At 45.0% G+C, this 14,154-nt stretch overlaps 1 protein-coding gene across 1 annotated transcript in view; it reads left to right on the forward strand.

Moving 5' to 3' along the window:
* Nucleotides 1-1,584: 1,584 nt before the first annotated feature.
* The window catches only part of STOX2 (storkhead box 2), a gene marked incomplete at its 5' end in the record, with an annotated part of 139,561 nt that continues 126,991 nt past the window's right edge, over nt 1,585-14,154 (forward strand). The window contains one exon of the mRNA XM_082281300.1: nt 1,585-1,957. Within this exon, the coding sequence (XP_082137426.1) occupies nt 1,585-1,957 (373 nt within the window). The remainder of the gene's footprint in view (nt 1,958-14,154) is intronic.

Below are 14,154 nucleotides of genomic sequence, written 5' to 3' on the forward strand. Positions count from 1 at the left end.
TGGCTCAAAATGACTGACAGTGTTTCTGAATAATTTATTTAACTTCTGATTTCCCCTTTGGAAAAGTGGGTTTTGTACAACTTGTTTCCTTGCAAAACTCCTGGGGATGCTGGTAAATTTGACCTTCCTCAATACTGTGACAGCACTGGGTGAGACCCAGAGAAGGAATTGGGTGAAACCAGCTGGAAAGTGACACAGGATTTGAACGAGATTAGAACAGAATGGGTGATAGTTTAGGGGACCACATGTGGCAAGGGAGGTTGATGTAAGTGAACTCAGAAGCAACAGGTAAAACACTGTAATTTGTGCACAGCATGGAGTATTGTGGCTGTAGCAGCTCTCATTCTGCTGCCTGGCAGAGCAGCTGCTGCCTGCTCTCTCCTCTCACTCACCTATCTTCTGCCTCAGCCCTTGCCCCTGCTTCTCTTCAGCAGTTTTCTTCTTTCTGTCATTTGCCTTTCTGGTGCATTCTCATGCTTCACTGCCCATGGCCCAAGTGCCAGCTCGCTGGGGCAAGATGAGGTTTGCTGCTGAGGCCACCCACAGTTCACACACCACCAAGGTGTCAAACAGCTACAGACCTTTCAGAAACTCAAGCCCTGTTTTCAGAATTGTGGCCCTGTTTTGCTGTGGGTTAGAGGGTTCCTATAGAAGACAGGAGAGAAGTTCCTAAATCTGCCTTCTTACAAGCATAACCAGCACATTGCTGCCAGCACCTGCAGCTCAGCAGCCAGCTACCACCTTGATGCACAACACAGCTGTCAGCCTTGCACTGCCAGCAAGGACCCCTCCAGTTCTGCTTGCACCTTGCTCAGTTTTGCTGAGCTCTCCCTTGAGCCTCACGGGCAGCTGGTGATCCAGAACACAGAGGAGGCAAAATATTGAATTGCTGGGAAAAAGCTACAGAAGTTAGGAGTGAACCTTACCCTTGCTCCATCACCATCACGTTTCAGTACGACTAAGACACAAAGTGACACAGGATTACAGCGAGTGAAGAGAAAGGCGTATGGACATGGCAGGGTCGATGCCACTCACTGGGTGTGTTACATACAGATGTGTAGCCACTGGAGGAAACAAAACTGTAAGGAATTGTAAGACTTGCTGGGATAATCTGGATGTGGCTGGGAATGCCCCTGTGCTTCACTCGTGGAAGGGAAGGGTGAGTATCTCCCGAAGGTGGGGAGGGGGAATGGTGCCTGGAAGCCTAAACCACGGGCCGGGACAGTGTCTGGGCTCGTTTTCTTTCTGGGAATGGTGCTCCCGTGCCGGGACAGGGAAGCGTGAGGCGGGGAGAGGCGGGGAGAGGCGGGTTGCAGGGCATGCGGACTTCCCGACCGGGAGACAGCGGCCGCCACCCGCTGTGGGACCGGCAGCGGCGGGATCACGTCCCCGCCTCGCCCGCGGCACCGGACCGCGCCGGGGGTGTGCCGGGGGCGGAGCGGGCCGGGCCGGGCCGGGCCGCGGCGGGGGCGGAGCGGCGCGGAGCGCGGACAGCGGCCGCGGGAGGCAGCGCGCCCGCGGGGAGGCATGTCCGTGCCCATGTCCGTGCCCATGTCCGTGCCCGGCGGCGGGCGGTGAGCGGCCATGCCGCGCAGGGCGGAGAGGTGCCTGCAGATCGCCCCGCACTCCCTGGCCATCGTCCTGGACGCCGCGGCCGGGGGGCGGCCGGGGGGCGACGGTGCCGGCGGTGCCGGGGCCGGCGCCTGTGCGGGGCCGGCGGCGGAGCTGGGCCGCCACCGCATCGGCTACGAGATCTTCGCGGACTTCAAGCGGGAGAACATGCAGCACTTCTGGGACCGGCGGGCCACGGCGGCGGTGGCCGAGACCTTCTTCCTGGGCTGGATCGACGAGCAGGTGCTGCTGGTGCAGGGCAAGGAGGAGCACCTGGAGGTGCTGCGGCAGGGCTGGGCGCGCCGCTCCCTCAAGCCCCCCAGCGGCTTCCACATCAAGTGCCTGGGTAGGTGCCGCCGGGCCGGGGCCGGGCCCGCGGAGCTGCCCCGGGGCACTCGCCGCAGGTGCCCGGCGGGCTCAGGGAGCGGGGGCGGGAAGGGGGGGCCCTCCTCGCCGCGGGGTTTTAGCTCCCAAAGTGGATGTGCGCGAAAGGGGCGAGCCGGGAAGGGAGCGGTGGCATTACAGGGGTGCGGCTAAGTGGGGTTCTCCGGGAGAGCTGCCGGCCACGGCTGTTGGGTCGGTTGGAGAGGTGCGTCCCGCCGTTCCCTTCAGCGGGCGAGGGTAAAAACATAAACTGGAAGTATTGGAATATACTCCCTGGAGGATGAAATGCCCGCTGGCCTCCTACCGGCCGGCTCTGCCCAGAGCGTGCTCCTGGGGCCGCTTGGCGCGGGAGTTAAAAGTTGGGTTTAGTATTTCCAGGTGTGCTAAAACAATATTTTATTTTATATTCGGCTCTACTTGCTAGATCAAACTTGTGTCACAGTGTTACTGTGAAGGTGTCTTCCACAGCGAGAAGTAGCAGGAGGAGATGAGTAACATACGGTTTTTAGTGGTGCAAGGCAGGTGACTTTTGGAGCTGTAAACGGCAAGTCTGTTATGCCGTGGTGGGCTGAAGGTTCAAGTTACAGTGTGATTCCCTGAGGGGAATCCCATCAGTGTGCACTGGCCTAGGACAAAGCACACCTCATCCTGAATTTTCTTTAGGAAATGAAAAAATCCTAGCATGGAGAGCACGAATGTTTCAGCACTTATTTTGACATGAAAAACACCAAACAAAGCCAAAAAAGCAACCCAACCCCTCCACCACCCCCAAACCCTAAGATATAAAGCTGTGGCTATTTGGTGGGTATAGTGGCAAGTTGTGAAGAACAACAGAGCAGAAGTTTTTCTTAGGATTTAAGGCAACTCAACATTCATCACAGCTTGAAACATGCAGCTTCTCTTATAGAGAGAAGGAAAAATGTGAGGATTTGCTCTATTGCTGGCTTAATTACTTGCCGTGGCTGCTGCAGTGATGTTGTCTTTTCCTCATGTACACTTTGTATCATCTATGTCCTATGCAGCAGGCACCATGAACAGGTCACAAAGCTAGAGAAGCTCTCTCTGTGCTGGGAGTTTCAGACCCTTAGAACAGGATGCTTTCATGCATTTCTTTTTTTAAAAAATTAGTTGAGTAAGGTTCCCAAAAAGAATGGAACATGAATATTCGAGGTTTCCCAGTGTCCTGTTTTTAATCTGGCTTTTGAATGTTTTTAGCTGCCTTTACCCTTTTGAGCAAGCAATTAAGACTCCTATAATTTCTAGTTATTAGCAGTCTTGTCTCTTTGCAGAGTTGTCAGACACTTGTCTGTCACTCACTATTTCCCTATCAGACTTACCTGAATGTTACCATTTTTTTCTGTGCTGAGAGGGAGGGTCAAGACAAGTTGCCTTGTTAAAAATGAATGGATGGACCTTTTTTCCTCATAATAGCAAATTCTCCTCTGAACCTCAGATGACAAGACAGTATTGCAGAGCAGGTGTTTAATCCTGTTCTGTGATAGAAAAGTTTTTTGTGGTCCACCACTATTTGGAGAAGGTAAGAAATCTCTTAGGCAGTGGTTAGTGCTAGCTGCTCAGCCTACCTCATCTGGGCTTTTTGGCTGCAGTTGGACTGAGGATGAAGAGCTTTTGAATTGGCCTTGTCACCTGACAGAGTGTCAGGGTCAGTGTTTGATTTTTGGGGTGTTCCTGGACCTTGCTTATTGGGTGATATTCCTCAGCCTGCTGCCCAGGAGGGCTGTAGAAAGGTGCATAGTGACCTTGACTTTACTAAAGCCACCCAAGGAATGTAAACAAGTCTTTGTGGCCTATCTTAAAATATGGAAACAAAACTTTTGCTAGAAGTTCACGTTAATAAGTAAGCTCACTGATGTGCAAATAATATGCATTCCTTTGGGGGGTTATCTTTGCTGCAAATTTACAAAAGACTGGAGCCAGTGTTTCATTTGACTTTAAAAATAGCAAATGCCTCTCAACATTTGATTAAAGGCTATGACAGAAGAGCAGGGACCCATTGGAGTCTTGCCTGTTGTGTAGCCTTAGCTGTGCTAAATATGATGGGAGGAACTGATTGATTTTTATTTTTTCCATTGTTTTTTTTTCCACTCCCAGACTGATAATTCAGGTCATGTATCTAAGTAGATTCAACTTGCACTTACTGTAAAGTTAGGTAGCTAAAGAATTGTCAAAATAATGGCCTTGGCCTGTAGGCATGAGCATCTGCTTAAATGCATGTAATTGTATTTTCAACATAACTAGGTACCTAATGTGTAAATGGCTGTGACTTACTGAGGAACTCTCTCACACTTTATTATCTACTTTGTTTCATTACAGCAGCGAACAACATACAGACAAAAAGAAAAAGCCCCAATGCTTTTCAGCTTTAAAAAAAAAGGTGGTTGGTATCTTAGGCTGATAGGAAAACCTGCCTGCTGGGAGTTGCAGAATAGTAATATTTTACTCCTGTTAATAAATAACTGGTGGGGTCAAGGGGAAAAAGTGGCACAGTGTTTTTGATGAAGGTGACACTGCTATTTTCTCTTGCTCTGGTCCATCTGGTAGTCCCCATACTGTGGTGGTAATAGGGGTTGCCATGGCTGGGCAATGGGGGGGGTGCATGGGGGACTGACCCAGGGGGTCTTTCTGTGCACCCCAGGGCTGTTGGAATATCTGGACACTGCTGTGATAGGTTGTTGAGTTGGTTCTTGTCTCGTTTCTTGGCTGGCTGTCTCTTTGCAGAAAGGTGGGGGCAGATTTCTGCCTCACCTGCGCCTGGAGTCCAGCTGGGATGACCAGCTGCCTTCCCCAAGGTGATGTGGGGGGAACATGCCAACCTCCTGCTGCTGTCTAGCATGGGACAAGGGACAGAAAGGTCTCCTCAGCTGCACAACCTCCATGCACAGGTAGCTGAGAGCCTTGGACAACACTTCCCTTCCTCTATATTGTTAAGTATTAACATGACCCAGAAATCACAACTGCAGCCTGACTTTCAAACCGCTGCTGATGTTGCTGGTATTTCTCATTCATTGTGGTCCAGAGCCTTGGCTCTGATGGGTTGTGATGGCTGTGGAGATAATAACTGGAGGAAAAAGTAGCTGGTGAGGAGGAGGAAATACTAAACCTCTGGTGTGCATAGCATGTTTTCTGTTGCTGGAATTGTAAAATGTAAACCAGGAGAGACTCATTGCTGGATAGTCTTTCCACATTTAAGTTACCCTGGCTTGATAATGAAAAGTTCATGAAAGTATAATCTGTAGTTAACAGGGACTGGACAGTCCTATGGTGCTCAGTGCAGGTGTACCTGAGCCACAAAGTGAATGGATTAAAATTCACATGAGATTCCAGTGTCTGAAGATCTGAATTATAAAATTAGACCTTACAATTTAATACAGCAGGAATATGAAGCACATGAGAAATTTGCTTATAGCACTGACATCTTAGGGCTGGAGGGTACGGGGGATGAAGTGATTCATGTGTGACTTCTAAACTTACTCCTCTGGCAGTTTTCTTAAGCTAAATGGTTACACCATAAAAGCTTGCTCAGTGACCAGTTTTGCAGTGATCAAAGTTATTTGGATATTAGGAAATTAGGGTGTACCTAGGTTTTTAAGTTGGCTGAAGGAGAAATTTTGGGAAACATAAGCAGTCTTTGAATAAACAAAATCCCCGAACCAGCACTTGCTTAATATGTTGATTTAGGGGGTCAAGGAAGCCTTATGCAAATCTATAGGTCCAGTGATGAAATTCATTGTCTTCGGAAGCTCTCTTGTAACTTTGTAAGGCTTTTGCAACTTAAGTCTTTAATGAGCGTTAGTATTTTAATAAAGTTTCTTTTTTTGACACACCTTCCACTTGCACTCGCTAGTATTTGTCATCCTGGAAGCTGATTTTTTTTTTTGCCTTTCTGTGCAAGCTCTTCTGTGCAAGGTGCTGTCAGTGCAGGAGGATGTTCCACCTCATTTTCATGTCTTCATCGCCTCTTGTGTTCCCAGATGAGACTTCCTTCTGTATCTCTTGCACTTGATTTCTGTGTCACGGACAATGGGCATCTTTGAGAGGTTTTCATACGCTTCGCAGAAGGGCCATGCCCTTTTGTAGAGATTGCTTGAAAAGAAGTGACCAAACTTTATAATAACCCTTTGGCCATGCCCAGAGTAATTTCTCCAATTAGAAGCTGATGTTCAGATGGAGTTTTTAAGAAATGTATGTGCAATAATTAAACTAACTAGCAGGAGTTATAATTCAGCAAAGTCGGCAGGTCCGGGCTGTTGTGCATTGTTCCTGCTTGGCCAGGCGTAGGGGGGAAACTTTTTTTGCCGCGCTGGGAGTTGGAGCTAAGTGCTCCCTTTCTTTTCTCTCCCTGCCATATCCTCTCATGCCACCAAAAAATTAAATTAACACCCCACCAGTTTAGGTTTGGTAATTTTCACAATAAATTTTTCAGTCATTAGTGGATGATTATGGTGTAGACTGTTGGACATTAAATGTTATTCATCTATAGACATTTATAAAACATAAGTTCCTTTTTTTCCTCCCAATTATCTCCTCTGTATAATGAAAATTTCTTTTCAGTGAGGGAGCATGAGGTTTCATAGTAATAAAACCTCCGATGACTTTACCATACACTCAACTACACCTTTTGTATGCCTTGTGGTATTACCATGGGAACTTAAGTGGATTTAAATGATAATATTTTTCTTCTCCTTCTCTACCACTCCAACCTAGAGCCAGTTATAGATTCACTAAGCACTTTTTATATCTGTGAGGTGGTTATTGCAGCCTGAAAAAAAAAAAGGGTAAAATTAAGCTTATGGCTAGGCTGAAGTGCTTATGAATTTACTCCCAACTCTGAGTAAAGAACTTCACTGCTCACAAGTGTTGGGTTGGGCCTTAAATGTAATTTGTAAAAGCAGCTTTCAGAGGCTGGGGAGAGAGAGACAAGAGCTAAATGAGTATGGACTGCATATAAAGTGCCTGATTTCTCAGTATGTGGTTTGTGCTTGTGTTGTGGGAATGAAGTCTTAGAGTCAGAATTGCTTTCTGCTCTTTAAAGAAAATTGTGGATGGCCTGCAAGGCTAGTGCTAGTCATCAAAAACATATTGTGAAAGTAAAAAAACACAAAGGAAGGAAAGATATGGCCTATTGAATTTCATTTTTTCACTCAAAGCAGCTTCTCTTGAACAAGCAAAGTCAAATACACAGATCTGTGGTATTCATTGTGCAGCTCAAGGGAAGGATTTATAAGGTTAATAGCCAGCTAGTACTGTCTCCCCACCTCCTTCCTCCCCACAAAGAGCACCATTGTATAGGAAAGCATCTTTTCCGGTGGCAAATAAGTCATCCAGCCTTGCAAGTTAAGTGTATGCTCTGTGTGAAAAGCAATGCTGTAAGGGAACCGTGGTGGCCGAGAGCAGCCCTTGGCCATGGTGCTTTGACAAAGCAAGAGCTCTCTCACTCTCTCCAACTCTTTCTTTGTGCATGAGGGTCTGGTCTTTAATTAAATGCTCCTCGTTCCCTTCCTCAAAAGGGCCCTTGTGTTTGCCAGGGAGCAGCACGGTGGGTGTGCACTGCATGAAGCCCTTGTCAGGTGTTATTCCCAGCTCTTAAATGGGCTGCTGGGCTGCCAGCATCATGTGCCACTAGGCCAGTCACTAAATCACCTTTCTGTCTGTCCCACTCTCCTTTTTTACTTAGTCATTTTTGTATTTAAGAAGACTGAGGTGAATGAGGTGTCCAGGGGCCATGCAATGGATAACCATGGAGCTGCTAGTCACAGGCACCTCCATCCTGCCTGCTCATTTTTACCATTTTGTGGCATGTAAACTTGGTTGTGTTTCCCCTTTTGTCCTGTCTTTGTGATTTGCCAGTAAGAGGCATATTGTTAAATATTTTACTTATCAAGCTGTAATGATTTTAGTTGACTAAGTGCAGATCCTCTGTGTGTGTTGCCACAGTTTAAAATTCTGCTTTATATGAGTTTTGACTCACAGAATCAAAACTTGGCTTGGGTTGGAAGGGACCTTATCAATAATCTCATTCCAACCCCTGTGCCATGGGCAGGGAACCTTCCACTAGACCAGGTTGCTCAGAGCTCCGTCCAACCTGGCTTTAAGTGCTTCCAGGGATGGGGCACCCACAGTTTCTTTTGAGAGCCTGACCCAGCACCTCACTACCCTCACAGTAAAGAATTTTGTCCTTGTATCTACTCTAAACCTACCGTCTTTCAGTTTAAGGCCATTTCCCTTTTCCTGTCACTACATGCACTTGTGAAGTCTGTTTCTCAGCTCTCTTGCGTGCCTCCTTTAGGTACTGAAAAGTACTAGAAGGCCTCCCAGAGTCTTCTCATTCTGTCTCCAAAAGAGAGGTGTTCCAGACCCCAAGCCTGGAGAAATGTGCGCAGAGAAAGGCTCTAGGAAGGTCAGCTGTGTCTGAAAACACTTCTGTCCCTGGGCTTGACTGGCAGGTTTTTGTTTCAGCTCTTTTGTAAAGGGAATGATAACAAAGTTGGCACTCTCTCCCAGCGATTCTGGTGCTGTTTCCTGGGGCCATGATTTTGGATGGTAAACCTGTCCTCCTTTCTGCAGGCCAGGAGAATCACAGCTTGTCCCCCAACAGGATGTGCCAAAGCATTACCATGTTCTTGTCTGCATTTGAGACATCCTTTTGGAGAGTGTAGCAGAAAAGGTGCAACCCAGATGGACTGGGTGGCCTCCAAAACTCCTGGCATCAAATGCTGCCTCCTAAACAACATCACTCCGTCCCTTGGCTACAGCAAACATGATAGGCAGGCTTCTCTTTTCTTTTAGTAGTCAAGGAAAACCTGAAGTGTTCAAAGAAAATAAAAACTGCAACCATATGGTGGTTTCCCCTGCAGAAGCTGTGGCTGTGAAATGTGAGGATGGAAGGAACTTCTTAATAGTTTTCTGCAATAACAGAATTTTGACAGGGTTCTGAAAATTCAAGCTGTCTCCAAACTTTTTTCTTTGTTTTAAATACAAAAGCATAAATGTTTTTATTATTTTCTAATGATGTTGACTGCTGGGAATGTTATTGCAGTCTCTGGTTTCCGATATTGAAACTGCTCCCTGGGTGGGCCAAATCTGGAAAGATTTTTAAGGATATTACATTCTTGGAATAAAATCCCTTCACCTAATATATAAACATGCTTTCTTCTGTCTGCTGTACTTGATCCCTCTATTTATGACCTGGGACTTCACCTGAGAACTGTGATGAGCAGTATCTGAATGTAAAGAATGTACAAACACATATATTTTGATGAAACAAAGCGTTTTCATGTTGATATTTGAGCAGATCTTCATGCCTCCTTTTTTAATTGCGCTCCTGTTCTGAGCCACAATAGCAATTGAGCCCGCGTTCAAAGGTCAGTAACTACCCAGGGAATCTGAATAGTTGCATTTTTTTTCTGTAGCAGAAAAGCAATAGTGTAACATTACCATCAGCACTTATTAAGCTCTTTTAGGTTTTCTTATGAAAGCAAGTTACTATTCTGTGCACTAAATTAATGCATGGAGTAATGGCTTCTGTAGCATATTTTCTGGAGCTGGATATACTTCTAATCCATCTAACATGAGACTTTGTTCTTCCACATGAGGACAGGATGGGATACCAAAACAGCAGAAGTTGGAGTAAAACACAGCAGCCTTTTATCTTAACCTTGAATTCCACTATCAGATAATTAATAAAGAGACATGCAGGTGTATCAAAGATTGCTCTTTTAGAAGTGCAAACCAATTCACTTAAACTCTGGGAAACAACTCCAAATTTAGTTCTTTACAAAATCTGTATGCTGTGACTGTGGAAAATGCTTCTACCCAAAGAGCTTGGTTTGTGTATATTCCAGAAGCTTTAGTTTTAAAGCAATTTTTGCTAACTGTTAGTGCTTCAGAGGGGACATGTGCTGGCTCATGCATGTCTTCAGAGGAGGACGAGAATGCTGAAGGACCCATGGCTGGCCCCGGTATGGGGAATCCCACTGAGACAGCACAATGGGCTCTTGGATGGTGACCCAATGGCTTTCACAATAACATGGCCTAAAACACAGTGGCCTGCAGGACTGGGCTGGCCATGTGGCAAGCTGATTCCTCCTTCTGGTGTCAGCAGAAGGGGAATAAAGGTATGTGCTGGGGCTGGTCTGTGGCTGAGCAAGTGTCTCTGTTCCTGCACTGGGAGCAGGGCAGTTGCATTTCCATGTCCATCGTCATCAGTGACTGCAGCTCCAGTAACTCCTGCTTATCTGCTGCCTTACAGTTGCATGTTTGCATGTGCTGCAACGTCTTCTCTCACTGGGTGTACAGAGGCTCCTGGGAGGGAGCAGAACTGCAAGGACCGTGTTTTCACTGGAGCTGTAAAACTTGCAATGTATTATTAGCATTAGAACAAGCTGGGTGCTGTGTATTTGAGATTTGGCAGCAGAGTCTTAGGTATTATTGAGGGCTATAAAATGAGTATTTCTTTTTTTAAAATGGAAACTTTTTTTGTTCCTTAAAAAAGCCCTATTGCGAATCTAGCAAAACTTTTAGCTAAAGAAGAAAAATTGATGTTAACTTTTTCAGATTATAGTTGTATTTTCCACTTTAATGATAATATCCGTGGATATCTTTCTATATGCAAAGAATGTGGAAGAAATAGATTTCTGGATGCAGCAGCCTTTCTCCAGGTCATTGGGAGAAAGACTTAATGGCCTAATAAATATATCATGTCTATTTACCTTGTGTTTACAGTATCCTTGGGTGCATGAGGTTACAGAGTCCTGCTTCTGTGCCAATTGCAAAACAGTTTATTATTTATGTCCCTTTACAAAGAGATCAACTTGATATAAATAGGGTTTATCATTGCCTGTTAATTTATTGTGTTTGAATTCTAATGAAGTAACTGAAGTCCTGTAAGCTCCATGTGATGCTGCAGTGAACTTCTGTATGTTTGGTGGGGCTTTTTTGTAGTTTTGGGAGTGGGGTTTCGGTTTTTTGAGGGAGTTGGTTTTTTGTTTCTGTTTTTTAAATTGCTTTTCTTTTAGGGGAGGTGTTTTACTCAAAGTATTAATGATGCGTTTTTTGGGTATCAGTAGTCCTCAGCCTGCCCTTGAGTCTTCCAGCCACTCTTCAGCATGTGTGGAACTGGACCATGCCCTTGACTCCCACTCCAGCAGACCATCATTAAATGTTTGCTCTCCTGCTTGTGCATACTGCAGGGCTACTGCCCAAACATGTTCTCTTTTCACTGACAGATGAAATAACCTGGCATTAAGAGAAAGCTGAGTATTTTCTTTGGGTTTCCCTGAAGGGCCTCTTTTGTCTCCACCATCTCCACTCAGGGAAACCTGTACATATTGCTAAATGTGAGGCTGCTGTTGAGATGCTCTGGCTTGAGAAGTCAGGAGTAGGTCAGCACCCATGTAAAGATTTCCATCCAGTTGGTGTGCCGGCTGCTCCTGGCAAGGCTTTGCAAGTAGCCCTGTCCAGGGGGGTGGTCTAGGCTGATGTGGGCAATCTTGAGCAGAGGGTGAAACATCCACAGCACTGGGAAGGAGAGTAGAGGAAGGAGGTCCTGGTGGACTGCCCCTTACTCAGTGTTTATATGGCTCAAAGGAGGAGAAAATTATGGACAGCTGGATGAACCTGAACAGATGTTTACAAGTGCCTGATATCACCTGAGTGGCCCTGGTCCTGTTGCAGGAAGTCAGCAACTCACATGGGCTATAGGGATGTCTTAGTTAGTCACATGTTTACAAGGTGGTTTAACCAGCTGAAAACCAGGATTTTAAGGTCTATTTTAAAGCAAATACAGTATCTCACATTGTAGACATTGTTAGCAGAAGGGGTTATTAAAAATAACTAGAAGGGAGAAGGAATTTTCTCACTTTCTTTGTTTCTCAAAGAAATGTTGTGTGCTTAAGCATTCCCTGCTGGAAGTTTAGGGCAATTTTCATCTGGAATTGCTTCATATAGACATATGTGTGAGAGTGTATAGAGTGTTTTAAGTGCTGTATGAACAGAGGTTTTCCATTACTTTGAGTGGTCTTGATTCAACAAGGTACAGATACCCACATGTGCTTTTATGTTAAGTCTAGTGGGAGGACTCACATTTTTGAATATAGGCATGTCATATATTCTTGTATTTGCCTGGCTGTTTTTAAGAGATTTGCCAGGGGAATCTCTTCCTGGTTAATTGCAGAGTGGGTCATCTGTGTCTAAACCAGGGGTCCTTTGAGAGTTAAGCCTGGGAATCCAAGATTAGTATTCTTTTCATTTTTATTTTGGTGTGTACAGTACGCTGAGAAATAAATAACGGAAGACCTTACCCAACTTTTGTAGGTGCTGTCAGGAAAAGTATGAAGAGGAAGTATTAATTAATACTTTGTCAATAAAGTCATGAAAAGTAGGCAACTTGACCTACAATCATTCTGATTTCTTTCCTTGGATAGGAATTAGTGGCTATCATCTTGTCATTTTTTATTTATGGCTAAATAAAGGCTTGTAGCCCTTAGTTTATAGATTTCTTACTAATTTGTAGCCCTTAGTTTATAGATTTCTTCTAATTCAGGTTCTTTGGTTTTGTTTCCAAGGTATTTTTTTTTTATTGTTAATTTGTCTTTGCAAGAGGTGTACATATAGAGCTCCTCAGTGAAGCTGATGCCAAATAGCTGTTGGAAGGTCTGTAGGGACTTGCTTCTCGGCTGCCTTTCAAGTGCGGTATGGCTGTAAAATGTTTTCATGTCAGAATCATGACATCTATCATTGTTCTGCTTTTCTCTGTCAATAACTAGTCTCATTCAGTGACATATTTGTTTTTAAAGGGGGAAAGCAGATTTATCTGTGTGCCAGCACATGAGTCTTTTCAATTTTTCTGCTCAGATAATCACTGGACTTCAGGTTTCAGTGGTTACTTAAATTAATCCCAGTGCTGTGTTTCCAGTCTCTTCAGTGTTTGCGTTGAGAAAAAGGCCAAAACATATCCTGTCTATTGGGAACCACTAGAAACCAATCATCTGGTGAGATGGAAGAAAAGTGAGCTACAGTCTTCAGTGCTGATTTTTGTGATGAGTGACTGGGGTAAAAAGGAACAGAACATTTGACAGAACATTTCCCACTAGTTAGAACAATATTTAACAACTGGGATATGCTATTTCAATTTTTCCTTTCTTTTTATGCTGGGAACACTTTTGCTTGTTGGCTTGCACACCCAGTTCCTGAGGACTTGGGTGATTTATGCTGCCTCCTGTCCCTGTGAGTAACAATCCACTAGTGTGATGATCCTTACCTTTCTTTAGTTTGCAGATTGCTGAGTTTCCAGTGAAAACAAAGCAAATGTAAGTGGTGCTTTTTGCTTTTATCTTTTTATGGACCATTTGGAAAAGAGTTCACAGATCACTTGGGGACCTGCAAACCCCAAGTTGAAAACCCCTGACCTCTCCAACCCCAGCATTTTACACCTGAATGTGCAGGTTCCTACACAGCTGAAGCTTGTGCTCCCCTACCAGTATGCTGCGGACTTACCAAACTTTCCTTTGAAATAATTCACAATTTATTATTTATGAGAGCTACCCTGAGCCTCAGCGTTTGCTCTGCAACTTTTCCTCTTCTCTTTTCTTCAAGGACACCTGTGGTGGTAACTTTTGATGGTTGGCACTTTGATGGCTGCAGGCTGGAAAGCTTGTTCCAAACATTGTTCCTTGCCTTGTGTTTGAGAGCACAAGTGTTTTGGAGCCGAGAACTTGGTGGCTTTGTCACACTGATGTGCTGGGCACTGCAGTGCTGAGCTGGGGCTGAAGTCCTTAGGTGCTCTGACAGTGCTAAACCTTATATAATAATACACACTTATGAGGTTACTTGTGAATGAGAGGTAATCTGTAAATAGGCAGACAGGCAAAGAATTCTTGCTCAAAACCTGCTAGGATCTGCTTTACCTGTTTTCTAACCACTTGGGCAATAGTAATTACTTTTTGTGGCAGTCCTCATTCTGCTTCATGAATGAGTTGAGTGCATAAATTTTTTGAAGGTTTTAGTTGAGCTGTTGTGAGTTTGCAATCACAGATACTTAGATATGTGTTTGGCTTGAATCTGGAGCCATAAATGCATAATAGCTCATAAATGGCTATCCTTACTTTATTTGCTCTGGTTGTTAACTAAGAAAATGAGAGC

This window comes from Coloeus monedula, assembly GCF_965178545.1.
Source record: "Coloeus monedula genome assembly, chromosome: 5".
NCBI classification, from domain to species: Eukaryota; Metazoa; Chordata; class Aves; order Passeriformes; family Corvidae; genus Coloeus; species Coloeus monedula.